Here is a 27,903-nt window from a genome sequence, read left to right as displayed (position 1 = left end):
CTTCCGAAGGCGATTTCGGCATTCTTCGGCCATAACAGAAAATCACTTTTCATAAAAAGCGGAGAATGCCGAACTCGCGTACGGAAAATACATAAACGAACGGAAATTGCCGATTGTCATTACGGGTCCAACGCTTATATGAGCCGCGCCATGAGAGAACCAGCAAAGTGCGTTTGCGACCAGCATGGATCCAGACCAGCCTGCGCATCCGCGCAGTCTGGTCAGGATCCATACTGTTCGCTTTCAAAGCCTACTGCAATTAGAGAAACCGTTAGCGAACAGCATAGATCCTGGTACGATCCATGCTGGCCGCAAACGCACTTTGTTGGTTTTCTCATGGCGCGGCTCATATACATTATAGAGTGATCGGACCTCGGAACAGAAAATATAAAAACATGAAAGAAATTTTACGACCACCGCACGGCACTTAAAGACTGCAGGACATACTTACCAGTAACAAACTGAAATTAGAAATAGTCCTGTCTTAATTAATTTAAGTTAATCATTGATCCCTAGAGGTAATATACGAAAAAAAGACTAAATCAGCTATTAATCAGACATCATTTTAAATGTCCATTTGCTTTAAATGTCGTTTATAGAACTATGACTTATCGAATTAGAAATGAGTATCTGATCATGTTATATCATGGAGGTAATATAGAGATGGAGTGCGGACGAAAGCACTTCAAAGGTACACTGTGCGGCACCGCGGCTTTGTTTTCCTCTGATAAGTACCTGTCAATCAGTAATAACTAGGTGTTAATCGCATATCATGTTGTTTCTTACGGAGTTTATCGAGGGAGTCCCGATAAACAGCCGGAATAGTCCGATAATGGGATCGGGATGTTCCGATATTTTCCGTTTAGTAACTACCTGACACTTCAAGTACACATTCTGACGTCGTTTTGTAAATGCTGACACCTTGGCAATTAACGTTGACGAAATACATGCATTTTACATGTCATCCACGGTTAGGAATTATAATTGATTTACATCGAAATTGTTCTTTTTGGAAAGACTTTATTATAAGTGTTACCTCTGGCAAATAATGATTACGAAAATTAAGATTTTGAAGGGATTTTCTTTTCCAATGAATTAATTCAACTAACAGGGATGTGGAGTGATTCTGAGTGGCCATATTGTCCATGTGAACACCCAAGCGATAGAGAAATGATTAATTGCGAACATGTAAAATGCGAATTTGAATGGTGACACTATTCGTGTGCCAATTTGAAAGCTGAAACTATATCGGAGGGTCCCTGGATATGTCCAGAATGTAAAGACAAGAAAGATATGAATACAAAATTTCACTTTATAATAAATGAGGTTATAACGTAATATTACTGACCTACAAATCCAATTTTAGCAGTACAGAGTGTATCTGGATATTAAAACATCTCTTGTCTTGTCAATATGCTTGTACATTCTAGGCGAATAAGTGAAATGCAAGGCACATATTTTCACAAAAAAAAAAAAAACAACAAAAAACCCCCCAAAAAAACATGTGCTTCTTTACAGGCACTGACCTCCAGATCGTGCGACAAAATTGTAGAAAAAATGTTCCAATTTAACAGTGAGATTTCCCACCAGCTTCGAATCTGCGAAATAAATTAAATAATCAAATAAATAAATAGATATATAGACAAATACACGAAGAAGGGGTTTGGTAACTACTTAAATAAATAAAATTTAATATAGTTATATGAACGACTTATATAAACTTGTAATCAAGTCAGACCAATTATGTAAAATATGCAGTCTAAAACATGGTCATTATTTAAAATGCTCACAACTGCTCACGTTTTTAATACCCAGTAAATGAAAATTTGATACCTTGACTTTAATTTAGCATGTCTACATATTTTAGGAAATTTTAGGAAATTTAAAAGAATTAGTTTAAAATGACTACATAGACAACTGTAAACGCTTATTTTACCGAGTCACAGCTATCTGAAGAGCTACAAGATCACAGAAACGCATGTTTTAAGTAGTAGTACATTTATTCTACCGATGAATCCCCCACAGTGCGCATTTTTTGTATTAATTAGTTTCATAATATGACACGTGCGCATACGTCACCCACAACTTCCGTTTTGTTGAAATTTTTATGCATCTGCTGATTTACGATAAAACCGCGGTGCCGCACAGTGTGTTCAAAGGATTATGTTAATTACATGTGAAATAGTGATAATTAAGTGACTGTGGTGATATATCTCGTAGGATTCTGAAAGGAGCTCAGCAAGGAAGAACATGTGGTATAATAAATAATTATCACCAATTATCTCGTCCGCACTCCATCTCTATATTACCTCCATGGTTATATATAGTAATTATAGATAACTGTGTTACGACGAAATTGTTTATTAATAACAGTTGTTCCGCTTGTTCAAAACAAAATGATCTGTTGTTTATATCAGTTTTGATAGCCCTGCGTATGTCAGCAGTATGGTGGCTGATTTCTGCCTGTCGTCCCGTCAATCTGGGGCTCCGCCAGAACTTAAATCATGTCGTTTTGGCAGAAGGCGAAAGAACGATACAACGACACAACAATAAATCAGAAAATGTCTTTTTAGCGGAGGCAACAGACGACATGTTTTTCGTTATTTCGTTGTCTCATTTTGTCGCCCCCGACGTAGCACTCCATTTCTCGTTAAGTCAAAAAGTAGTAAAACATCGTTCTCTCGAAAGAAAAGGATGAAATTCACAGAATTGAGTCACCATTCAGCAAACGTGGTAGTTTATGTCAGTCGCAGAATGTACAATATATGGTGGCTGCTATCTGCTGTTTTTAAACAAGAACGCGGAAACACGAGGCCACTAAAGGATGAAAATCTGCTGATTTATCGTGTCTTCGTGTTCAAAGACACGAAACAATTACTTCAGGCGTATGGGTGACCATAGGAAATATGCTATTAGCCCTTATATGTCACCCTTTCTTTGAGGGACAACAAATTACGGTTATGGCGTGTCTTCGTGTGATCGGGGAGAAGAAGCGAGGGCACGAATGGAAGACAAAGACACGAAGTCAGGAAAAACAAAGGTTGGCGACAAGATGTTTAATACTCGCCGATCAAACGGTAAGCCAACAAAATATCTGTTTTGTTCGTCCATACAGTTTCGCTATTAATTGTTTCGTGTCGTCGTGTCTCTACCCCAACACATGAGGACACGAAGACACCAAAAAATCAGCAGTTTGTCGCCTTTCTTGCCCTCACGTCCCGAAGTGACGAAGACACGAAATGTCGTATATCTACTACTACAACAATAAAATAGTTTGGGAATATATAAAACGCTATTTTCAAGTCACCGTTTACGTGCTAATTGCAGTTTTATTCAGTAGACGCTCCCACCCCTCTCCCACCCCTCTTTTCGGTCTGGATTCAAATCGTCACATCAAGACTACTTATTCAACTTACACAATAAAGAAACCGTTAGAAAAGAGGTTAAACAACAATTTAAGAAAAATGAAAACAACAACATCAACAGAAACCTACCTCCAGTAGAAAGAAGCAACAAACCAAAACAACACCAAATCATTCCGCTTTTTGCAACTGAAAAATATTAACTGTTAGAGAAAATGAAAAATCTTGTCGCTATGTTTTGTTGTTCATATAAAACAAAAGTGTTAACTTTCAAATTGACAAAAGAAATTCAGTCGTCTGTGAGGTAATTTACGAACGCACAATGAAGTTTGTATATTGTTTTATATCAACCCCGCGTCGGTTATAAAAGAAGTGTTATCACGGTTATCGGTCACAAAAGAAGAGCTATATTTTAAACTTTAAAAAGACGATATTATATAATGCAAGGTAGATGAAATACCGTCTTTTCTTTCTGTACATTTAAAATAAAGTGTAAAAAATTTAATACTTCAGACATTGAAATCCCGCACTATATAAAAAGATTTTACGGTTAGCATATTTTCTCACTATAAACCCATCTCAGTAAAGAATCAGCAGGTTAAGATTTAAAAAGAAAAAAGTACAAGGCGCTGGCGATGTGGGATGGTCACTGGGTGTGGTTTATCGACCAAGTCGTTTGCCCGAAGTGTGATATAATACCATTGTTTTTCTGCCGTAGATTTATATATAAATACTTTAATATATGTTGGCAATTTCATTAAGAAGTCACAGTAGGTGGTACAATAAACAAGAAGACGCGAAACGTGTCACCGCAACATTTTAATACAGCTTTAACTTCGACATTCTATATGTTATCAGATTTTTACTGTAAAGGGTTTTAAAGGGTAGTTAATATATTTCTAATCTGGCATGTTTTACAGGAATCATGAAAATTATCAAACTTTCAATTTTGAGAGTGGGTCGTTTTTTTCCCTTCTACTTTTGAAGTTTGCACCTAAACGCACTAGAATGATTTCATATCAAAAGTGATCCCACTCGATAGTCCTAGAGAAAACTGTAAAAGTACAGTCAAACCTGCACTAAACACAACCTGCGCGCAAACACCACCTTACTCTACAGTCCACCGGATTCACTTCCGAATTAAACATTTGAATCGATTATCTGCTGGCAGTAGTAGCAGTGAACTGCTATTACTGCTGCTACTGCTGTGCTGTCAACGTCACACCAATAACATTGGAGATATTTTATTCCCAAATTGAGACCATTTGTAAAATAAAAAGAAAAGAAAATAAAAAAAAAACATTTTTGACGTACCGGAGTGTGGTTTCTGATCTTTATACCGTGCGACTAACACGGAGGTATTCAAGATATTTGACCGACTTGTGTAAATAGCCCTGCACAGAACCCTCTGAAAATGTAATTCTGTTGCTTCTATATTTCAATACGAGTATCAAGTACTTAAAAATGACAGGAGTTCTCAATTAAGATAAATAAATATAAAGGCACCTCTAAGTTTAATCTTAATTTTTTTATCAGTTCACCAAGTAAGAAGAACAACGCTATTAAAACAATGTACGCATGATTCACAAACATGCAGTCGCAAGTAATCAAAAGTAGAAAGTTTACAAAAAATGCAGTTAATCAAACCTTTAGACCACTGTGACCATCTTTTTTGTTGCAATCCCACATTTTCAGCTTCAAACATACATGAATTTTTGCACCAAATTTCTCGCGGTATAAACAAATCGGTGTTAAATGATAATTTATTTCAATTTAAATCTCATTTCTGAAAACGAGTTTATGCATGTTTATTTCAAAAGCCATTTCAATAGGATGCTCCCCGCGGACAAACAATCCACTCCAGTTCACATGACAACGCCCTCTGTCCTCCTGAAGTACTATTCAATCATTGAGTCGTCACATAAAAAAAAAGAACCATGATCGTGCTTTTATTGTTTTACTCCAAGATTTGAAGTATCAACTACCTTTTCTTTCGTTTATATATATGAGCCACACTATTTCACAATGATAAAGTACAAAAATACCATTCAATATTTACATTTACAATATTCTTTTTTTCAGTTGACTTTTGCTATCTAGTAAGTAACAGAAAATCAGACTTTCGGTCCCAGTACATGTCAATTTGCAATTCATCTTCCGATAAAAATATAGTCCCTGAATTTGATTTGAGATATTCTACTCTAATAGCAAATTCGATTTATTTTTGATATATACTGTCAGTCTAGCATAAAACTCTTGTTCTTGCCACTTTTTATGGTGTTTTAAAAGGAGAGAAAACGTGTGTTAACAGAGAAATTCTCGTGCTCATGTGTTGTTAAAACACCTTTTCATATTATGCTTTTTCCGTGTCGAAGCGTAAACGCATTACGACCCCAAAACGGATAGCGTTATTTAGTGACCACAGACAATCACCCTATCAAGTTTAAAAGCCCCAGTTCAAAACGTTCCTCCTAGTGTTTGACTGGAAAGCTGTTTAAGCGCTGAAGTCACAGCGACCATAATATTTGACCTTCTTATGAAATCCGATATAAGCCACCTACTAGCTACAGCAATTTGACGACTGTAGTCTCAAGCTTACGGAAATATTTTACGACCTTGACATTGTAGAGTTATGTACTGGCTGTTTAGGATCAGTCCTTCTCTGGTTAATGATATTACGTAACATGATAAAATGTTTTATACTCATACTCACTGTGATCGTGACCTACCGACCCGTAAAACAATATAGGATCATTTACTAACCACAGGCAGTGCTCCTATGGGGATTGACGATTGAAGGTCCGAGCGTTCTTCAGTTATTGATCAGAAACCTTTCCAGTCCCGAGGTCACTGTGACACTGACTTTAAGAACAGCAGAGGTCATCTGCTGACCACAGACGATCATTCTATGACTATCACTGCTGGTGGATGTGTTCTCTATATGTCTGATGGAAAAACAAATGGTTTGTCGGCGGAACAATCGGCAGACGGAAATACTAACAAGAGCAAAACAATACATCCGCTATTCTTCGACCGCTATTAAGCGGGTAGACAAATCGCTTCCTTAACTAGAGTACTGCTAATGGGTTTGGTTCAAAACTAACCAGGGAAAATTCTTAATCGGGTGCTTAAAATAATCAGTGGGCGTTTGACCAGGGAACCACGGTGACCAAAAACATCGGAGCTGATAGCAATTAAAGTCGGTCTATAGCAATTAATTGAAGTGGCAGACTGTTGTAACTTTTGATCAAATGGTTTATTTTCGAACTTTCAATATCACTTCATTTTGAAATTATGGACGGACCGTCATGGTCGCAGACTGAGATAACCACAAAAATACAATACATGCGGTATCAAGAAGTGACGTAATTACTTGATTTTTATTCTATACCATGTTATGAAAAGAGTATTCTTATTAATTTAAAAGTGAATTCTGCACCACGAAGTGGTTTAAAAATTGCTTAAAATTTTATCTTTTACTCTGTCTAACCGTGATATGACAATGTATTTTTAAAAAGGTAGTTCCTTCTTTCTAGTTTGTTAATAAATTGCCTGTTTACCCTCTATCACCGAAACCCGCACCTACTTGTGGCAACATTCCCAGACCAAATCCTCACTGCCCGTAACACCGGGAATTTCGCGAACTTTCAATGACCATGTTTATACGTTGTAACAAGCTGTTGATACCAAAGTTTGTTTCCAAAGTGTTTCCACAAATTCGGGTATAATATACATGTCGGTCATATAAAACGACCAAAAATTTAGATTTATCACATAATTTAGGACAATAGGACAAAAATGGACAGGATATTAACGTATTTATTGCCTGGTAAGATTTTGAACTTGTAAAATTATTTAACGAAAATAGATAGAATATCTAACATTGGAATTAAAGTCCTTTTTTTGCGACCAGTCTTTATTATACCTTTTTTTTCTGTTTAATAAAAGAAATGTTTAGATACGGGCTAAGAAAATAAAAATGTCAGTCATGACTGCACGTATAGCTTTGTATCCTACAGCCGTCACGACGAAGCATCTTTGCTCTGGACGTCAGTACCGAACTAAGACATGACGGCTGCGCTATACAAGCCCGCGATACCCGGATGAACATGCAATAACGCAGAAGGGTACTGTAAAAAAAGCTTTATTGTATGATATATACTCGTATAACTCGCGAGACATATTTGTTTATTTTTATAAAAATAATACCACAGCATAATATCCTTTTTTTAAAATTCATTTAGCAACAGCTTCTTGGCTTTATCATGTAGGTAGTAGTAATATAAAAGTATATGTCTGTTGTATTTTTTTCATAGTATGGTCACAGACAATGTGCTTTTTTTCAATTTTATTATTATGAATCTAAAGTTGATATAAGAATCCACACCTGATATACAAAGCAATTTGTTATCAAATTGTCGTACAAGTCGCACCTGGGGATCGAACTTTTTCGGATAATGATCAAATCATTCAAATTAAAAAATAAGAAAAAAAAACTACCTGCTGAAGTGTATTCTATAATGTAACGATTTTTGTTTTCAGTTATAGCGAAATACCGTGAATTCGTGTTGTGGTTATTTCTTGCTTTTTTAAACTGTTTGTTCGCTAATTTTAAAATATATCTTACTTTTCTAATTTTTTCTTTAGTTTCATTTCTTCGTCATAGTTTACTATGAAGTGGCATATATGATACAGTGTACATTCATGTGAAATTTATGTACGAGTGTGTAAGTACATGAATGGTCAAATTTATAGGGAAAAATAGTTATGTTTTGAAGGGAAAAAATCGGAAAAAAGACACGCCGCACATTTTGCGGTTCGAACCTTTAACAGCGTAACAAATCTCCTACCAACCACGCTACGCTAATGGCCTGATTTAAATATTTTCTTGCAGGCCAGACAGGATTTTCGCGTGTTTTTGTCAGTGCTGGAAAAGATTGTCTTACACCCAGTTGTGTAAGATGACTCTCGTGCTGTAATTTCAATGATGAAGGAATTCGTAAACTTGTACGCTTCTGTAATGAAATAGTGCTTATAATAAAAGAAATATTTATATATTAGTTAAAGAATACGTTGTGCAAGAAAGAATCCGTCACTTGTTGAAGGTTCCGGTGTTAATATCTGGTTCTGTCGAGTTACCGCAAAACAGGTACCCTCGAACCAATATAGACAAAAGTTTATTTCCATAGGCCCATATTTCAATGTTTCCGGTCATGGGCCTTTCCTTAATGCCACCTACTCAGGATGAAAGAACTATGCAAGAACTATAGACAAACTGCAGGAAATGTACATGTCGACCGTCACTTTTGGGCACTTTTTTCTCTTTGAACTCGGTTACCCATAGTCCGGCAGTATTTTTTTTTTTTCATGAAAATGCTCTATTGGTAAAATATGCATATTTTACATACAAAATGCATCATTCCATATAATTTTAGCCAGTTATCATGAAGTAGAGTTTTAGTTTATGAAATAAGATTGTTTTCAAACACATCCAGCGTATTTTACACCAATTTGAGATCACTTTACATGATAAATATACACAGCGGAATACCATATACTTTTTAACCAGTCAGAAACCTTGTGAGTTGCTTCCATTTGACCATATTTACATCCACATCATACAATATAATGCGACTATTTCACATAACTCTTACACGCGAAACCTGATTATTTCGTGATCCAACTATATACATATTTTATGAATAAACTGATGACTGAAGGGATTCAGGTTCCAATTTTCAAATCCGATAGATTGTGTTTATGAAATTAATTGTTTTTATTACCCAGCCTTTAGATATGTACTTTTTGTTGTTTTATTGAAGTTATTTTTCATAATGAAATCAAGCGAAATTACATAAATGGTTTCAATAGTAGAAAGTATCGTAACTGCGAATTCAGACGGATTTTCTCTGCGACAAATTCATTGCTGATCATATCACATTTTAAACAATATTAATGATATAATTGTTCTGACAAAAATGAAGCAATTTGAGCCGCACCATGAGAAAACCAAAATACTGCATTTGCGACCAGCATGCATCCAGACCAGCCTGCGCATCCGCCAGGATCCATGCTGTTCGCTAACGGTTTCTCTAATTGCACTATGTTGGTTTTCTCATATTTTATTGTCAACAACGAGATGGCATTGCAGTATATAATATATGCTTCGGAACTCAGATAAAGATAGTATCTTAGAATTTATATGAATGCCATTCGCCATCTTTATTTAATAGAAGGGTACATATCATGTCGTAAGACGCGTGCAAAGATTATTTCATAATTTTAGAACACTATTACCATGATAACGTTTACTTTAACGTTCGTTTGTGACCGCCCTGTTCCGTTGTTTTTCCGTGAAGATTAAAATTGTAAATATTGTTATCCAGACAAGTCAATAATTTTCCATTAACTTTAAAATTGGGTGCAATTTATAACTTTAAAATTGGGTGCAATTGATTCAATACAAATGTCCTTATTAAGAAAGCAGTATTATAAATATGGAACGTATTATCGGACGCAAACAGAAAATTTCCGCAAAAGATCTACATAATTTTCCTAAAGGACTTGTCCTGGCTCCCGAACTTTAAACTATAAAAAAAGCTGACTTTCGAATGGATATTGTCTCTGAGTATTGGCCAGGTCTACTAAAGTGAATGTAATAAACTATTTTTGTCTATTTATTTCAGTGGCATTCTTCTTGCTTTTTAAAGAATCTCACGCACAACAGTTGCAGACGATCACAGTTTGTGAGACGCTTGGACCTGGAACAATCACGTGTCCACTTGGTAAAGAAATAAACATCGTTACGATTTTATATGGCAGAACACGAGCATTACCCGTGAGCACGTGCAATCCCTACAACTCACCGATAACTAACTATAACTGCGTTGGAGGGCAACAAGCCGACAACTATGTTAATTCACAGTGTTCCGCAAAGTCGAAATGCACTTTGACAAACTCGTATCTGCTACTAGGTGACCCTTGTCCAGGCGAACCGAAATTTTTAAAGGTAGACTATCAATGTATTGTTCCTACACTTCCTCCACCGATTACATCTCCAACGACACCGCCTGTAGTGACGTCATCAACGAAGCAGCAGACGACAACAGCAAAGACGACAACAGCGAAGACGACAACGGCGTCAAATGTAAAGACGTATAAAACAACAACTCTTTCACCGTCACAAAGTGAGTCTGTGATATGTTTATAATATAGCTGTATTCCATATTTTTCTGAATACTTGAAGTAATTTAAAAATCTGAAGGATTGGGTTTTGTAATTAAATTAATAAGTAGTTACATTATAAAAATTCGATCAGAAAAAGGGGAATATTAGATATGTTTATGCCATACATTATATATCCGTGATCTTAACAGAAGAAATTCAGATGACGTTCATGAATAATAATATATCAAAGATTTTCCAAGTATTTCAATAAAGTTGACAAAAGCATAAGGTACACGGAGTGCCTCTGCGACCAGAAACATAAGGGACATGTCATGTGACCGGTGCTAGATGGAAGATAAATCATGCATAGTACCCTTTTGCCGTACTTCGCGATTTAGGCGCGAAATGCGCCTTTGAAATTGGCTAGTATACTTCCCAGTTAAGTACCATGGGTCTCATAGTTTACTTAAGTGTAAGGTGTAACATGCATAATGGCATTTTCATTTTGGTGTGGTGCCTGTGGCCTGCAGTGCTCCAAAGGAAGAGCGCATATCTACAGATCACGGGGTCATAAGTCCGATCCAAGGGTTAGGCGTATGTTCTCCGTGACGATTTTGATATTAGATATATTATCTGAAATCATTTCGTCTCTCACCTCTGATACATGCGGGGAAGTTGGCAGTCACTTGTGGAAGACAAGTTGATATAAAATAACGCCAGTATTAGCTCATGACGCATTGAAATCACATTATTGAATGGAGATTTTTTGTCTAAGAAATGCTTTCATACAATTACCAGGGCACTGTCTTTTTATAATTTCAGCCCAAGTAACCATCTGTGAGACAAAAATGCATACATTTCACTGCCCCGTTGGTAAAGTACTCTGGATGACCCACGTTCTGTGGGGCAGATTACCCCCATCGCCACCATCGCTTTGTAATCCTTACAATACAATAGTAAAAGGTGCGAACTGCAAAGGAGGACCCGCGGCGACACAATACGTAGAAGGTTTATGTAACGGTAAACCGTCTTGCACTGTTGCTAACGACTGGACAAAGCTAGGCCCTGATCCATGTACTGGAATACCGAAATATCTACAAGTGAGTTACACATGTGACATTCCGACGACAACTTCGGCGGTAAAATCAACGACGACACCAACTGTCTCTACATCAACGGTATAACTCCGTTTTATAATGCTATCTATTATATACCTATATAAATTCTGTCAAAAAAAAAAGGCTTGTATTTCACCAGTAAATATGAACATGCAGCAAAAATCCGTTTTGCACCTTTTGTATTGTATGTTGCCGGACTACTTTCATTTAAAATGCATGACCTAACACAATTCTATATAGCACATACAAAAACGTTACTTGTTTCTATTTTAATATCGACAAACATTTAGGATTTCATAGGAAACAACACACAAAAGGTGGAGGTATATAATAAAAGGGTCATTATAACAGTAGATAGATCTGGTACTTCGTATTCGACTCTCGTGGATTTTCCAAGGACGGATCACACTTGGCACTTGCGCGCCTCGTTAGATCCTATCTGGCAAAATCCACTCGAGACGAACACAGCATCCCAGATTGAGCTGCTTTTATATAATAACCCTATGTTATTATGCACTTGTAATTATTCGAATAAAAGACGGATTTTTAGCCACAAAATATCAATCAAAATGACAGAAGACAAAATCCGTATTTCACTAGGCGGAAATCCGTCTCCGTATTGCACCTGTGCTTGCATTTCTTTTCATTAATTTCTATTGTTCGGGTAAATAAAAAAAGTATTTCTTTGATAGGAATTTATAATCTTTTTTGCTAAAACAAAAACAAATATGAAGAGGTCTACAATAAAAGGGCCGGTTGTTAGTCGTGGTGGTTTTTTAGCAACTGCGTGAAACACAAAGGACAAATTAAACCAAACTATCAGGCATACTGCTGCACTTTCTCTTCAGTTCTTCAGTGGGACACTCACAGTCACAGACGAGGTTTTAAAAATAGATATGAACTAAACTTAGTGCTTTTCGTAAACAGTAACTAAAAGTCTTAAGGTGTATTTACTGTCAAATCTTTGTACATGTCAGTGAATGGGTTTGTTTTCAGGCTTCCACCGCCAGTACGACAGCATCAACCACCAAACGTCCTACAACTACGCCAACCCCAACAACAACAACTAAGGCAACTACCACGCCCACGCCCACAACCACGCCCACAACCACGCCCACAACCCCACAACCTACATTGCCACAGACAACACTTGCACCTGGTAAGAACAATTTAAGACTTATCGGGACTAATTATTTCTAAATGGGAATGTATGACCTCAGTCATATCTCAAGGCAGATAACAATTATACGATACAAACATTGAAGTCAGTTAAATACAAGTATTATGAGTATACACTTATCGAACGGTTTGGTAAAGGCCTTTGCCAGGTCAATAGTTTAAGGTTTATATAACAGGCATAATATCACAGTTATTTTTACTGTATGTTCCATATAGACACTGGACACTATTGCAATTTTGCATGCATTCCAAACCCACTAAAAATACAATTGACACAGCTATCGGTTACGTCATTTATGAACTTTACATTTAATTGTTTTGATGAATAAAAATTGCTAAAAGTTTTTATTTTTAGGAGTGAAATCGATTCTGATTTGTCAACTAAACAGAAATACTCTTTTTATTTTATGCTTAAATATGCTGAAATATGCATTTTGCAACAAATTTTAATCTTAGCGCGGGAAACAGACGCGCGTAAACGAACATCAGACGTGTTGTGACGCACTCGACATAAATTTCCATTTTATTTTACTTCTTGTTGCATACTGTTATGTAAATCAGATTAAGTAAAATAATTTGAATCGAGAAATATTCTATAAAAAACAAAGTGCGGCTACAATTTTCATCCTTATTTAAGGAAATAATTTAAAATTCATACACAATGTACACGTAGAGCGGCAAAACTTTAAACAGTGAGTGATACGCAGTGAGTGATATGAATTATATCTCACTGATAAAAAGAGGATATTTGTTTGTTTTGAGTGAATATGGAATATATCTCACTGAGAATATATCTCATATGTTCATGAGCGCGTAGCGCGAGTGAAAATGTGAAAATTTCTCACTTTGAGGTGAGATATTCTATATTCACGGAAAAAACAAACAAATTTTCTTTTTATTTTATGCTTAATTACTTTGAGATATGCATTTTGCAACAACTTTCAATCTCAGCGCGGGAAACAGACGCGCGTAAATGAACATGACGTCAGATGTGTTGTGACGTTGGAAAGACGCACACGACATAAAGTTCCATTTTATTTTATTCTTGCCGAATAACGTTATGAAATTCTCATTTAGTAAAATAATTTGAATCGAACAAAATGCGACTAGATATCTACAGTTTTCATTCTGTTTTAAGCAAATAATTTAAAATTCATACACAATGTACAAGTAGATCGGCAAAGCAGTGAGTGATATGCAGTGAGTGATATGGATATTTATCTTGCCTCCTACAAGTTTCTTGCATTTCTATTGGTCAATAGACGTCACGTGGAGACAGGATATATTCCATATCCTGCTAGTACATTTCAGATATGAATTTTGATTTTAAAAAAATGGCTGCCGCTTTGTTAATTTACAAAATAGATTCTATTAGATAATAGCGTGTAAGTAAAGGGTAGTCGGCAAGATAATAATCGTTACACAGCTTGTTGGTGACAGGATACGGGATATACGCTGTCTCGAAAATCCATATCAGGCTCTCGCTTCGCTCTCGCCTGATATGGATTTCCTCGACAGCGTATATCCCATATCCTGTCACCAACAAGCAGTGTAACTAATAATATCTCATTGATAAAACACAGTCTTTCATCAGTTAGCATATTAAAATAAAACACAGAATTTCATCAGTTAGCGTAAAATAAATTTCTATTTTGGTAAAACAATAGACACAGCTATCGGTTACGTCATCTATGAGCTTTACATTTAATTGTTTTGATGAATAAAAATTGCTATAAGTTTTATTTTTAGGAGTGAAATCTGCCCTGATTTGTCAACCAAACAGAAATACTCTGCGTTGTCCACCTGGCGACGAAATTTTGATTGACACCGTCTTTTATGGACGGACCAATCAGATATCATGTAACACCGCCCATCAGACATTCAACAACGTCAATTGTGTGGGCGGAGCCAAAAGTAACGACACAGTTCATCTGTACTGCGATCATCAGGCTTCCTGTATAGTAAGGGCAGACAACTCGTGGCTTCAAGTTATCGACCCATGTCCCGGAGTTCCCAAATACCTTCAGGTACTCTTCGTGGTTTTAAAAGCTAATCTAATAAATAATACCTGGTGAGATCCATGGACTTTTACAAAAACTTTTAAGTAACATTTTAAAGGGGAAAAACCTCATTTTTGCATAAAATACCCCTGTTTCGTTTTCCATTTTCCAAATTGTCGGCGCGTTAAAATACAAAAATATATTACAGTATGTTGACTATTCAAAACGTTTATCTCTCATATTAAGCCGGTTCAAGCTATAAATTCATATTTTTATCCATAGTTCCCGATTTTTGTTTCGTATTAGCCAACTAATTGATAAGACCGACGACTTTCTTTATATCAGAGCGATATTGCGAAACAACTTATGTAAAATGAACACATTAATTGCCTTTACTTATATGATTAAGATCTATTTTAAAGTCTTTACAGCTAAATAATAATAAAAATTATCTTAAATGAATTATAACGACTCACAAATTTTAAGGATATCACTATAAATAGGTGTTCTTTTGTCATTTCAAATATCAGATACATTATATGTGTTTCTATTTTTCTGTTTCAAATTTTTTTTCCAGGTTACATACCACTGTAAGCCATTAGCTCCACCAACCACATCCACAACAACCACCACACCTACAACTACATCTACAACAACGCCCACAACTACTTCTACAACCACGCCCACAACTACATCCACAACCACGCCCACAACTACATCCACAACCACGTCTACGACTACATCTACCACAACTACGCCAACAACGACAACTACACCAACAACAACATCAACAACAACAACAACCACGCCTACTACCACATCAACTACAACAACCACGCCCACTACCACATCGACTACAACAACCACGCCCACTACCACATCGACTACAACAACCACGCCCACAACCACATCGACTTCAACGACTACGCCAACTACCACCTCAACTACAACTACCACGCCCACTACTACATCAACCACAACGTCTACAAGCACAACTACGACCACGCCTACTACAACTACCCCAACGACAACATCAACAACAACGACAATGACCACACCAACCACACAAAGCACGACAACACGAACCACAACCCGTGCAACGACACAGATGACGACGTTACCACCGTATATTCCGTTCCAGCCTCCTGCAAATGCACCGCAAGGTTATATTTATGATTTATAATAATGATAACTATTAAGAACTTAGATTTTATTGTGCAAATTGACACCCTGAACACATCATCTTCAGGTACATATTCTTAGCAAATACTTTTGCTGAAAAAAAATATGCACACACGCAAATGTTGCGTAAGGCTTTGTAGCCAATCAGAGAACACGTGCTTAAAACTATCAATTAGGCATGGACATTACTAGAAAAATCAAATTGTACTTTTATTCGTACGAACTTTATAAGGCAAAAATATAAAAAACTAATGTTGAAAATATCAAGACTTTCAGTCAGAGGATTAAGAAGTTATACTTTAATTTCCAACAGTTTACATCCGCTCTATATTCGCTTTCAAGAAAAGACACTATACAAACTAAGTCTCTGTTCATTACAATATCATTTGTATAAAGTTTCCGAAATGCGCAACATGTTTCATGCCTGCTTTGGTGTAAGGTCGTATTTCATTTTGAAAAATAACACGGGTTTACAAAACCAAACAATAATAAATACAATCCAAGGCCCTGTTCCTTTGATTATTCAGAAGGTTCTACACAGGTTTTAAGTCAACGGATTGAAATAAAGAGTAGTGTTCTGGAATGTTCAGAACGTGAGCGGACTCTTCTTACTGAAACCTGGTGCAAACAGAACAGTCACGTGATAAATATCCGATCGATGACATTGGTTTCAATTTGCTACAGATAATCTTAATAGGTCTGGGTTCTAATAGTAGAACCGTGTAGTTTTTTTTAGTCCATTGACAACAATAGCAAGATTGCTCTTGAAGTTTTTAAACAGTGTTCCTAGTGGTCAAAGGACTACACATGGCCCAAAACAATTATGATGACAAATACTTTTAAAATATTCAGATTTATCAGAAAATATCTCCGAGTTGCAGTCATTCTATCAGTCATAGAACATAAGATATAAAAGTGGAAACTCCACAGGTCACTAAACACGACAAAAATGAAAATAGAGACCAACTTGTGTTGAGTTTAATATCTCAGACATAGAAAAACGTAGTTTCGTTGTTTATCAAAGTCTGGGAACCAAAATTATCACTTATGATATTTTCCCTGTTTAATTTGACTTTGTCGGTTACCTAATTTCCGCAAAGCTGATTCTTTAAGAGTGCTGTTGACAATAGTTATGAAAAAGAAGCCATTAGCTTTTAATGGTGTGGTGTACTAGCGAGATTTCTTTTATTAAGTTTTAATAGCTTCTTATCATATTCCTTTAAGATTTCAAGATGAACTGATTAATTCAGTTTTAGACATTACGGGTAAAATGGCTTTGGCCATACTGCATATCAAAATGCCATGTATATCCTATTTTGTGTTCAGCACGAGTTAACTTGGTAAAAATAGTATTATTTATGCATTGTTCATATTGTGCAGGTGCACAAGTATGCCACGAATACCTTGTTTCCGGTCCACATGGCGTCCCTGACAATCATTTGACGGCTACAAGTTCCTGGAATTCACACTTACCAAACGACAACAATGGTCCGGATAGGTCGAGGCTATTCACCACAGCCTACGACTACGGCAACGGGACGTTTTATAGAGGCGCTTGGACAGCTGGAGTTCAAGATAAAAACCAATATATTCAGGTAAACCAAAGATAGCTTTAAAGAGAAAGTCAATGTTGTTCTTATGTTAATTCCATCTGCAAGGATTTCTTTAACCATTTAAAGAATTGAAAGATTTTTTAAAATTGACTTAAAAATGAGAATGTTATGAGCATTCATTCAAATATGTTGTCAAAATGGCGGCCGTTTTGTTTCCATGGCAACAAAAAACAACATGACGGATTTATTATATTTCTAGATTCATATTTGAACTATATTTTCTTATTCCTGTAAAATATTTTTATACTTTTTCCTGCTATAATGGAAGAAATTACCCTGTTTAACATGTTACACTCAAGCCCACATTCAGCAGTGTGTAAATGACGTTATAAACACATCAAAATGGCCGCCTCCATGATCAGCTATTTTCTTAAATTTCAAACTACCATATCTTCTTCAATTGTGGTCCGATCTATAAAAAACTCTTTCAACGTGATGGAAGACTTGCAGATGGCTTGGTGATACAATGTTATTTATTAAGAAATTTCATTTTGGCGTTAATATTTGTCCAAGGATTGTCGTATTGACCCTGAAAGTCACACTTTGTTATTACATGAATTTGTTAGACAACATTGTCAAAAATATAGAAATTATTGTAACTGATATTTTTCAAATGAAACATAACGGCAACATTTAAAAATCTAATGAAAGTAACTTCCTCGTATTGGCCCTCTCGTTAGAACCAGTCAAAGACTCAAAACACATAAGTTCCGTATTGGCCCTGATTTTCTCATTTGAGCTTGATTTTAGCTGAGCCTGTTTTATTACTTGTATAAATTACTCAATATCGTGTTCCATATAAAGAGTATTTTTACATTTGATCAATATGGATAAAATACATGTACTATGACAGTCGATTTTCTTTGAAATTGTTCCAGTTCAATAGAAAATTGATTTAAACTGAAAAGTTTTACAACACTAGATGTGGACTGATTTTTAAGCATTATTCATAAAAATAACGTTTAAATGATTGTCACGTTAAGAACCTTTCTTTACTTGACCCAATGGTATCTTATGCCAGTTAAACAAAGAAGAAAGTCAATCAGTGTACAAACGGTTGACGCGCGGACCGGTGAGAGAACATTATGACGTCAGTTATGATGGCAAATAGCGTCATCACACTTGGTTCATTAGTATACCACTCTGATGGATCGAGTTCAGCATAACTTTTATTATCATGTTTAATGGACATGTTACAATGTCTTTTGTCGTTTATCGTCAGATTTATCATGGTTTATCGTTAAAATGCTTGGGTACTAACGCTCGTGATTCAATTCCTGCGCAGTTGAAATCTGAACCGTGGTAAATCTGTCGATAAACAACGCGAAGGCGTTGATTATTTAAAGATTTTATTCATTATGTTACCATAGTAAAATGGTGCTGCAATAATTTCAGGTGGAGTTTATGCGACCTAGTCTTGTCCGCGGTGTTGTTACACAAGGACGTCACTTGAACCCTTTGACCTTGTGTTGTGTACAAAGGGTCACGGACTACAAGGTATCCTATAGCAACGACGGGAAAAACTGGGATATGGTACAAGATGGCAGCGGGAAAGATATGGTAAGGTTAAATTATTATTGACTAGTAAGGATAATTCTGCAAGTCTTCGTAAAGATGTTTGATGCTCGTTTTATTAACATCGTTTTGTTGTGATAGTTTCCATTTAACCAAACAAAATGATGATCAAATTGTGCGCAGCCGCGACAGAAAATGTAAATTCTTACGTTCACGTGTGCAAGATGATTTGACCTGAAACATCATCATACCATTTGTTGCCAACCAAATATTACCAACTATTGCTCTGACAACATCACGTGCAATGTGCTTACACTTGAAAAAAAGTGGGAGTTTTCTTATATATCTTAATATGAAAGTGCGTATATTAATACGAAATTATGTTCATCTTCTAAGCATTCCTTTATCGAAGTACATTGTATTGTTTTTTGTTTTATTTATGTATAAAAATACGAGTATATATAGTTCTTCCGCTACGCTATGAAGTATAGTTCTTTACCAGTAAAATAGAATTTTATAACAGCAAGAAAATATTTCCGGATTAGCGATTTAATCATGATGAATGCTGTGGAATCGTAAGACAGACGGCAATTCCCATGCGCTTCCGTATTTAATTGAATGTGGCTCAATGCAGACTTGGAGCGCCGGTATAAATTACAGACTCCGGTATATACCGGATTAACTAAATTTGAACGAAAAATATCTTAAATGTATATATTTTGTAACCATAGTGATACTAACCCTAACCTTTAGTCAGTATATTATGCATATTATACACTAAATGCGTGCGGACATGCACAATTATGCATATTTTTGCCGTGCGCTACAATTGATAATCATTTCCAGGCATGCGCAGAAGACCGCTCCAACTCTGCAATGAGTTACATCGATTCTTATTCCATTACGGCATCCTTCGGCCATTTGTCATAAAAAAAACAGAGAGTGCCGAAAATACATACGGAAAATGTCGATTGTCATTATGGGTCCACTATCTTAACTATTTAAATATACTAAAATAAAGTACATACTGTAGAATCTGGTAAATAAGCGCATATTCGAATATAAGCGCATATCAAAAGTAAGCGCATACGGCCTTACCGTTATTCGTATGGGATAATAAGCGCACGTCATGCCCTTACCATAATTTTGTCTCGAAAGTAGGCGCATATCCGATTACCGGTAAACAAACAACAGATGCAGCAAAAAGACGTTATTAACGGTATTATACCGTGATAATTGTTTATGATAAATACAGGTGACAAGTATATATGTCCTTTTTTCAGGTGTTTAAGGGGAACATTGACGAGGATTCCGTAGTGACCCACATGTTTGACTGTCCCTTCATAGCCAGATTTCTGAGAATTCATCCACAATCCTGGCATAACTATATTGCCCTTAGATTTGATGCCATTGGTTGCCAAGCCATCACAAGTAAGTTACGTCATAGGTTAACTCAATATTTTATATATTCCAAGACATTTTCCGTGAAAATTCTTGATAACCAATTTAAATAATTTGACAAAAGTTTGTCGGCATTATACAGAAGCATGGAATGTGGCGAAGTATATAATTTATAGTAGATGATGCTGTTTAACATATAGCATAGCATATAATATTATATAATAACATATAAATGTTATGTATGATGACAATTTTTTAACACTTTTCGTTTACCAATATGTACATTTACAGTATATCATTAATCAAGATGAAATGATTTTTTTTCTGACAATACAACCTGGTTTGATTGGAGCTACAAAGTACACGTGGTACATTACATTTTTTGATAGTGCATTTTTAAAGGTTTAACACAGTGGATGAACATAGAAACATTTTAAAATGTTTTTTTATATTTCAGCTGATATTGGCAAGTGTGACCCCGGATGGGTGGAGTTACCAGGTTCCAACAAATGCTATTTCTTCTCTAAGAACACGCAATCATGGAAAGACGCCAAACGAATGTGCCAACTCAACCATGGACATCTTGTAGATATACAGTCCGTTCCAGAAAGGGTAAGCAACTCCTGTGTTTTTTTTTAGAAGTGCGGTCTGATTGGTGCAATTTATAGAGGGCGTTTCTTATTGGTCTAAATTTGCATGTTGTTTTTTACAACAAGCACCTGCTCTAACAATTAATTTTTCCCTTTAAACATTGTATAAGAACAACTCAGTGTTACATGTGAAGTAGTCCAAAATGTGGTTCCATGTTGTTGATGTTAAAGAAAGTAATTATCAGAAATAGGTTTTTAAAACATGTAATTAATGTATTTTATGTTCATAACAAAATATGTGGCAGCTACATTTTAAACAAACGCATTATGGACCTTTAAAACTATGGTCGCGCTAAGCAGGAAGAATGGCATTTGTGTAGGAAAATTTGTTTGTTTAACAATTAAAAGTTTATGTTGTAGGATTTTATATTGAAAAAGATCAGTGCAACTTCCATTAGTTTGTGGTGGATAGGTTTAAGCAACGTCCCTAGAAAAGACACAAAAGATTATAAATGGACGGATGGAAAAGATTTGGATACTAAAATACTGTAAGTGATCGTGCAGGTATCCAGTTCTTTAATTTCAGTAATGTATGTTTGACTTTACCAATGAATGGTTTGTTTTAATTGCTATTTATATGTATTTTGTGTTTTTCAATTGAGCACACGACTGATTTTTTATAATTTTATTCATTTTGTTTGGCAGTCTGTCCTGGCAGTCTGTCCAAGTACTGTTAAATAAACGATTTTCTTACTCTGACTTTACCTCAGACTATGGAAATAAACACAGACACAGTGGATCAGCATCCTCAAACGCCATATCCCCAGCCCCTCTCGCCTCCTGAAAAACACAAGCTCCCTTTGACCATGCTAGCTTTCAGCACTGGTCTCGATAATAAAACGTATTATTTTTATTTCAAAACTTTTAGAGAATTGAGAGTAACTTTAGATCTTTTTTTTTTCAAACATAATTGTACGAACTTGAATATGTGGAATGATTCAGATCTGCACTGCCCACTGGACAGGAGTTTTAAACTGTGAGGTCATTAGGCAATGGATATTTCTTATTATTCTTTGTTTTTTTTTCAGGTTTTGTTTTCAGGTCACGGACAGACAGTAGATGATGTAAGAAAGGATATTCTGATAACTGTGGTACACAAAATGGAGTTAACTCATCTAGTTTTTCCGTTTTCAGGCCATGGAAAAGACTGTTGGACAAAGGATGACTGAAGAAAGAGTATTCTGATAATTGAGGACGGAGGTTACTCATAAATTTTTTTCCGTTTTCAGGCCACGGAAAAAAGTTTGTTGGGAATAATTGATTGAAGAAAGGGCATATTTTCTAATAAAATGGAATTTACTTTTTAATTTTTTCCGGGTTTTTTTTCAGACCATGGAAAAAGGGACAACCGGACAATGGAGGGTATGGTGAGCATTGCGGAGATTTCTGGAATAAAGAACTCAATGACGACAACTGTGATCTAAAACGAAACTATATATGTGAGAAAGATAAATGTAAGTTAGTAACACCCCAGTCTGTTTATAAATGTCACAGAAATGTCTGGCTGAAAATGGTCATATATATCAAAATTTCATATTTAAAATTAATTACTATTTTCAAGTGACTATCCAGTCTTGATGGTAAGTTTCAATTGGAATTTAATTGTGATAGCAGGCACGTGTCCAGGTGGGGGGCCAGGGGGCCCGGGGCCCCCCCCCCAGCTGACTGCCTAGTTACGATTTTTATTACTATGGGCCCCTCAATTAACAAATTTATACACCAGCGCAACTGGCTTGATTTGACAGCAATACACAGGCTAAAGAGCCATAAAACCGTGTCCGGTAGTGGAAATTAGCCCCAGGCATGTCACAGGTAAAAGTTTATCTGTGCATGCTTCATTGATTGCTTGATCGGTACATGTACTTGATTGGGTAGTGGAGAAACTATTATGTTTTTTACTCTTTGGAAGTGTTATAAAATGATCAGAACATTGTTGGTTTTGTTAAGTAAATCTTAAAATGAATCTGAAAATTGAAACATTATGATGGTTGAATTTTGTTTCAACATTAAGGCACATTCCCCAAATTTATTAAATTGATAGATATTTATCCTATCTTTTTATTTTACAACAATTATGAATTTGAAACTACTGTATCAATTTTACTCTTTTGGGTCCAATAACCTAACTTAAAAACTCTCATAGTTTTAAAAGTAGTTTCTCAGTAAATCTCACAAAACGCATCTAAAACTCGTTACTTATGAGGGGTTTTATACATAAAAATATCATTTAATATGTGCTGTGATGTGTTTGTACAATCAAAGAAGTATAAAATACACATCTATTTATTTTTATAGATCTTTGGTACAGTTAAGAGTTCATTGTCATTTGAAATCTATGATGTAAATAGTAATTGTCATTATACTTCGTTTGTTTTGTTGGAAATCTAAAAACATTTGGCCATTTTGCAAATAGGATACCCTTAATAATTTTGTTTGTTTGTTTTGGGTTTAACGCCGTTTTTCAACAGTATTTCAGTCATGTAACGGCGGGCAGTTAACCTAACCAGTATTCCTGGATTCTGTACCAGTACAAACCTGTTCTCCGCAAGTAACTGCCAACTTCCCCACATGAATCAGAGGTGGAGGACTAATGCCTTAATAATTAGACTAGCCACTAGTTTCTATGATTGTTTTTTCTGTTTTATGTTCATAGAGACAAAAGCCAGTCTATTCTAGAGATTTTCTAAGAGGACTGATGTTAAAATTGTAATATTGGACATAGTATGTAGACTTTTCCTTAAATATATGATACATTCATGCATCCTTAAAGGTGTTTCAGGTAGCAGGAAAATGCATCTATTCATGTGCCATATTAAAAAATTTTCGCAATCGGGAGGGGATACCCCTCCCGAACCCACCCCAGGTTGGGCCCCCCAGCAAACAAATCCTGCACACGGGCCTGGATAGTATAGTAAAATTTGCATTTACCATATCAAGAATTGACTTAGCTGAGACCGAAAAATATTTTGTGAATTTGAGGCCAGCTGTACGTATTTGATTAAAATGTTTCATTGTCACATGATTGTGTACATTATGCACATAATTGATAACTCAAGATGACCGTTCTAATCAGAGCAGAGTCACGCTATGTACAAGAGGTCGCTAATACAGACGAGACTATACATATACGTATATGATAATAACCATTAGCAAAATTGAAGCGTTTGCGACTTTAAAATTCAAACATTTCAATATCACAAACATAGAAGGCGTACGCGTACACATCTTGACGTCTTAGTGTCTCTTTTCATACAGGCGTTTTAAAATACGATGTTAGTGCGTACCATTCGAAAACAATGCAAAGCAATGTAACGATGCATTAGACCAAATATTTTGTGATAGATGCATGTCCCATTAGACAAAGGAATTTAACTGCTGAAAGTGCATTTAATCACACAAAAGAAATACTTGGAACTTGTGCATTTCTTTCTGCAAAGGTTCTTTGCAATTATAATATAATTTGTCAGGAATGTCTCATTTAGAGATTTTTATTATTACATTATGATATTGTTTTATACAGACTGGAAGCCCCCGGTCAACGCGCCACCTATAGTTGTGAAGACACCGCCCACAGCAGCATTCGTTCCGACAACAAAAAGCCAAACAACTAAACAGTTAGTATCAACGACATCACCAAAGCCGCCGCCAACAGGTAAGTTTTTCCTTATTCTTTTACTGTATTTGAAACTAGAAAATATTCCCTTTTGTCCGTCTGTTTGTTTGTTTGCATTTAGATATATAGTTTAGATGCGAAATTAATTTTGCCGTTCACGATGATATATTCACTAAGCGCTAACCAGATAAAGCTCAAAAGGTGATGCGCAAAACTTTTATAAAGAGTGAATTACAAAAACAACAACAACAGTTTCTTTCAATATATACAACTACTCCTTACTAAGTCTGTATTTTGCTTAGTAACAGATAAAAACAAACAAAATATGAATTGTATGTATGACGAAGTGGATACAATAACGTAGTTTCGTTCTTCTCGCAATTCAGAAAATTGTGGGAAACAATGAAAGTAGCCAAGTGTACTTTATTAAATCATTTAACGAAGAGGTAACGAATGAAAACTGCAATAAAAATTCTGCAAATGTAAAATTAATTGTACCAGTACATCTAACGTACGTTTTACTAAAGGGGTAAGAAGTACGTAAGAAAATAGCCCTGATTTTCAGATATTTCAAAGTTAATGACCTCATGTAAAGATGTCTAATCTTATAAAGCATTTAAATCTACGTTACATTGGCAAAACCGTTTCCAAATTACAATAGGTATACTTATAATTACAATAGGTATAGATACTGCCGCCATTTTGTGGTTATTCTGAATCTATTTATGTGCAGGTCATGATCAAACTGCATGGATGTGCTGGCTGATCATGATCTGCACTGGTTGCAAAGGCAGAATCAATCGTGTCCGGCCTGATAAGGATTAAAACACCATGAAAATATATCCAAATAAAAACGTTATAATTATGTGTTTCAGTACATATCGCAATACCAACTCAGCCGGGTGTACCGTACGTCAGTACAAATGGAAATGTGTTCGCATGTAAGTAGAATTTCAAGTATTCCTAGAATTTTTTTTTAGATTTTCGAAGTGTTTGATGAATTACATACAGCGAGTTTAATAAATTTAATGTTGAAAGACATGAATATAAGATTCTTTTTCTCACATGTTAGCTATCGAAATCTTCTAGCTTTACCTACTAGTATATTATCAAAGTCAATTTAAGCAGTTCTAGCATAAAAATGCTTTTTGTCGTTTTCTGGGGGTGTTTTAACAGGAGAGTAAACGTTTGTTTTCATAGTCAATATACGCCAGTTATGAAGATTTATCAAATATATATACACTGGCAAGCCGATTATTTGGATAAAATATATGCGAAACAGCATTCACTAAGATTGCTGACTCTCTTAATAATTTATTATTATATTGATGGTTATTGCACTCTTCTCAAATCATCTTCTTGCACATGTAAAATAAACAATCTGTAAATTTCTCTAGTTGGTTGTGTCAGTACGATAAAGGACTGTTTTGGAAGAAAAGAAGGTGACTACCAAGGATGTCAAGGGTGTGGTCACTACGTGACATGCGCAGCGAGTGGTATGTGGCCTAGACCGTGTCCTCTGAACTTGAAATGGGACGACAATGTGAAGAGTTGTGAGTTCAGGTCATCTACTTGTAATGGACCTTAAAACGGTTACCAGATTTGTTGTTACTGTGCTGCATAAATCGACATTTTTCTCTGAACATTTTGTTAATACACGAACATTGAAATAGCGCCCTGTGTTATTTGTCATTTCTGTAATTGCATATCATTGATATTTATTAGCAATAAATGCACAGATTGTTTTCGGGAATATGTTCTCTTTTTTTTGACATTGCTTTATTATAAAGACATACTTTGCAACGACATAATCTGTTGGCCTAGTTTGATCACCTACTAGTGTATAGGTTAGGAGGTATTAAATTCCTCCGCTACTATTTTCTTTGTACAAATAACAAATTATAACATGTTTTAATCAGCATTTCTAGCCTTTAACTTCTTGCGAGACTACCCTTCTCTTAAAGGTCTGTCTAACTCTTTCGGCAAACAAAAATGGGATTGGCCATAATGCAGTGAAACCATGGTCACGTGACTGAGACACATTATGAAAACGTTGATACTGCGTAGGAACTTAGGAAGTAGGGATGGGAACGAATATTCGGATATTCGAAAATCGGCCGAATATTCGAATATGAAAATAAAATTCGAATATACGTAAATTAGTGTCTATTAAGTATAGTTTATTTGGAATATTTCAGAATAAAACCGTTTGTTCTGACGTGTTTGTTTATCGTATATCAAAAGATGTCCAATTAACAAGAAAAAGGCTATACATAATTGGCAGGGGCTACCGTTACGGATTAACAGTTTGCAACAGGTGTAAATGTGATACATGTCAAAAATGGTCCAAGTAACAAGAAAATTGCAATGCATAATTGACAGCGAGGGGTCATCGTAATGGATTAACAGTTTGCACCAGGCGTAAATGTGATATCTTTTTATCTTTTGTTCCTTTTATATTGGCGCCTGTTTTATGTAACAAATTTTAGATATATTTTTTTCAAAAACAATACCAAACTTGTAGATATTGGCGATATTTTTGCAAAATTTTGTTTAACATTTCATACCGTCCACTGAAACGGGTTTCATCCACAGCGCCCGGGCAATCGGCCGTATTTGAAATAAATTTTGAAGTAGTTTATAATAAAATCAAAAAATAATATATGATCATGTTGAAGGATGTTTAGTCTGCCTTTGTTAAGTTTGTCGGCTTTTTACTCGCCGATTGAAAATTTTCAAAATGGCGGCGATAATACAATAGCACGACACGTGCTTGAATTGGACGGCCTGCTATTTTTAGATAACGTTGCGACGGTCTAAATTTTAATCGATTTGAATGTTTCTTCTAAAAATCTGAATTAGTTAAATATGTTCATGATTATACTCACAGAGTCGTGAAATAAAACACTAAGATCGGCGGGTCTAACTAGGTATGGTCGGGTTACCCGAAAAAAACATATTTAGGCCTTATTACGTACGATGATTCACGTTTTAAACAGCGGAATATATTGTGTATATGCCAATCAATTAATAAAGATTAAAAAAAACCTATTAAAACATGCCGAATATTCGAAAATATTCGAATATGGCAAACCGAATATTC

At 35.6% G+C, this 27,903-nt stretch overlaps 1 protein-coding gene across 1 annotated transcript; it reads left to right on the top strand.

The window, feature by feature from the left end:
* Positions 1-7,056: 7,056 nt before the first annotated feature.
* LOC128559812 (mucin-2-like) lies at positions 7,057-26,553 on the top strand. Its single transcript, XM_053552402.1, has 15 exons — positions 7,057-7,191; positions 10,049-10,549; positions 11,352-11,707; positions 12,644-12,806; positions 14,576-14,853; positions 15,404-15,989; positions 17,389-17,603; positions 19,017-19,181; positions 20,420-20,567; positions 20,995-21,149; positions 21,548-21,675; positions 22,517-22,641; positions 24,708-24,839; positions 25,676-25,741; positions 26,198-26,553. Exons 1-15 carry the CDS (start codon positions 7,161-7,163, stop codon positions 26,386-26,388), a joined length of 3,240 nt encoding a protein of 1,079 aa, XP_053408377.1. The 5' UTR covers positions 7,057-7,160; the 3' UTR covers positions 26,389-26,553.
* The last annotated feature ends 1,350 nt before the right edge of the window (positions 26,554-27,903 follow it).

Source organism: Mercenaria mercenaria, chromosome 10 (genome assembly GCF_021730395.1).
Source record: "Mercenaria mercenaria strain notata chromosome 10, MADL_Memer_1, whole genome shotgun sequence".
Taxonomy (NCBI): domain Eukaryota; kingdom Metazoa; phylum Mollusca; class Bivalvia; order Venerida; family Veneridae; genus Mercenaria; species Mercenaria mercenaria.
This window is presented reverse-complemented; position numbering and strand designations above follow the sequence as displayed.

What these genes read in the sequence shown, in the direction of transcription:
- LOC128559812 (XM_053552402.1), top strand. Translation starts at nt 7,161, where the DNA reads ATGGACAGGATATTAACGTATTTATTGCCTG. An exon ending in TCCTGCAAATGCACCGCAAG is followed by an intron (nt 15,990 to 17,388) that starts GTTATATTTATG and finishes CATATTGTGCAG; the next exon opens with GTGCACAAGTATGCCACGAA. An exon ending in TACAGTCCGTTCCAGAAAGG is followed by an intron (nt 21,150 to 21,547) that starts GTAAGCAACTCC and finishes TTTATGTTGTAG; the next exon opens with GATTTTATATTGAAAAAGAT.